The sequence below is a fragment of the Parathielavia appendiculata genome (genome assembly GCF_033297405.1).
Source record: "Parathielavia appendiculata strain CBS 731.68 unplaced genomic scaffold N657scaffold_71, whole genome shotgun sequence".
NCBI lineage: Eukaryota > Fungi > Ascomycota > Sordariomycetes > Sordariales > Chaetomiaceae > Parathielavia > Parathielavia appendiculata.
The window spans coordinates 15,452-17,898 of NW_026944290.1; the positions used below are offsets into that span (position 1 = coordinate 15,452).

The 2,447-nt window shown below is 56.5% G+C and overlaps 2 protein-coding genes across 2 annotated transcripts; one reads left to right on the top strand and one right to left on the bottom strand.

Moving 5' to 3' along the window:
* Positions 1–961: 961 nt before the first annotated feature.
* On the bottom strand, positions 962–1,770 carry N657DRAFT_651738 (uncharacterized protein; the record flags this gene model as incomplete). Its single annotated transcript, XM_062794217.1, has 1 exon — positions 962–1,770. A coding segment is annotated over exon 1 (408 nt), but the record flags the coding sequence as incomplete, so codon positions are not given.
* A 151-nt stretch (positions 1,771–1,921) lies between these two features.
* Positions 1,922–2,123, top strand: N657DRAFT_651740 (uncharacterized protein; the record flags this gene model as incomplete). The annotated part of the gene is made up of 1 exon (XM_062794218.1): positions 1,922–2,123. A coding segment is annotated over exon 1 (184 nt), but the record flags the coding sequence as incomplete, so codon positions are not given.
* Positions 2,124–2,447: the final 324 nt, after the last annotated feature.

The window sequence follows — 2,447 nt, forward strand, 5'->3', positions numbered from 1 at the left end:
AGTGTGATGGGCTGAGCCCATGATGGCCTCGGCAACCCTCGGCCGTGATATCATGATAACGTCATCCTGAGGTCAGGCAGTGTCTGTGTGTTCCGGAGCATATAAGAGCTGCCCTCTCTTCCTGTCATCTAGTCCTCTCTTTTCTTCTTCTCCCTCCATTCGAGGCAAACTCGTAGAGTCGTCACCAGCTAGTTGCAATATACTCCTGGGACCGTTACACCAAGCTACCGAACTGGTCCTAGAGTTAACGCTGGCCACAGGTGCTACCTTTACAGCTACTGCTACATCTATACTAGATGGAGAGGATATAGTGATGGACTCTATTGCCGTCCGAGAGCATGAAGTGTAAAATCCTACTCTGGAACATTGAAGGGAATATGCAGGCTTTGGAAGCCCTGCTCGAGGAGGCCAGATACTACCTTCTCGCGGTGCAAGAGCCGTGGATCAACAGGCAGACAAAGTCGATATACTGCCCCTGGAGTAGCAAATACTACCTCGTGTGTCACGGAACCATAGTAGGTCTGGGAAGATAACTGCGTTGCTCTATGAAGAGGAAAGGAAGCTATGGATGGATGAACCTGAAGCTAAGTGCAATGTGCCACGTGACCTAGGGATCGGCGGTCCAGTGCCGTGACATCGTGTTCAGACTCGAGGGCTGGGCAGCGATATCTATCAGTAAGCGGTTTGACATCGGCCAGTGGGACTTTGATGCATCGGAGAACTGGTGCCGGATGTGGTTTCCCGAGATAGACCTTGGCCAGAGAAGATGTAGTTTGAGTTATAGTCTATCCCATACCAGCGAGGGCGCGGTCGCAGGTGAGGTCGCGGCGGTTCGGCAGCTCGGCCAGTGCGAACAAGATGTCACGCCGCACGCCCTTGTACGTCGCCGGCCACTACGTTCGGTCCATCCATGGAGTTGACGCAGCGAACATATCGCCACCTCCGGTGTCTCGGCCGTATACACGCGGCTGGCTCCCCGAGTCGACGAATCTCTTCTCGCGGGCCAAAATCGTATCCAAGTGTATCTGGGCATCCGGACTGACGGGTAACAGCCGCCCGCGGTCTCGGACCATGTCGGAGGGGGCCTGGGTCTCCAGACTGACCGGTAGTAGGAGTGGTTGCTTCTTGTTTCCCGGCCCGGCGGCTTTCGTGCTCCCTTGTAGTAACCGAGTTGGCACGACCGGTTTCGGCAGCAGAGTCCGCAGCAGGCCACGGACGGTTCGGTCCTCCCGGCAGACCTCGAACCAGCCGCTAGCAGCCCGTGAGGGAAAAAGACGCTGGCATAGCACGCCGTCGATCCACGGGAGCTCCTCGTCGTGCAGCGGCAGCGGACCGGGACCGGCCAGCGGCCTGCCGCTTCTCAGCGGGTTATGCCAGCCATGTACTTTTCGGGCGTGCTCCTGGATTTTCTTCGGATGGCAGACGATATACGGGCATACGCGGCACTTGAGCCCGTCCGGCCGCGGAGGGCCGAGGAATGGGATCGCCTCGGACGTCGGCGGAGGGAATTCGAAGCCGGCCAGGTCCTCCTGCGTCCGGATGATGTCGGGCAGCTGCTGGACCGCGCGGGCGATAGCGTGTCGCTCGGCGACGGGCACATCGGCGTGTCGTGTCCGCAAGTGGGCTGGTACCTCGTTGGCCACACAGGCGAATTGGCAGCGCTTGCAGATTACGACTCGGTGCTGTGGCAGGTGGACGAAGGGCTCCATCGCAAATAACTGTGGTGGTCTCTCTCCGGGGGCCGTCGCTCTTATCTGCTGTCCGTCCGAACCTCTTTCGCCTTTTTAGAAGAGGAAAACAGAAAAAAAAAGGAGTCGCGAGAACGCGCTTCGCATCTCCCTCAACCCCCCTGGAACCGTACCACCGGAACCGTACCCCCGGAACCGTACCCCCGGGCAATCGAACCCTACCCCCCGGGCATCTCGGCCAATGGCAGGGCGGAACTCTACCCCTGGGAATGCTCCAACACCCTGGACGGAACTCTACCACCCCAGGCGCCAAGAGATGCCTGTTTGGGAGAAGCGCGCACGTGGAAGGCCTGTTCGGTGGGGCTTAGTGGGTCCGGGAGGCAGAACTCTACATGGGTGCGGCCAATGGCAAAAAGGAACCGTAGGGGCTGGTTAAGTGGGGCAAATAATGGAACTGCACCCAATTCCGAGCGATGATGCTTCTAGTTAACTGTAACTAACACAACTGTAACTAACAAGTTAACACAACAAAACATAATGACATATTCGTGGTTGTGTTGTGCTTGGAAAAGAAATAATCCGCTGTTTTCTTCTCTAAACCAATTCATTCTAACTACGGATGTTCCGCTTGTAAGAGATATTGTGGCCGTAGACTTAGACTCTGTTGAACTGAGTGGGTTCCTTGGCACCAAGATTCACGGACTGAGCACTGATGTTCAATGCGAGACTCTCAGTCAGCACAGATCCATCACAATGACA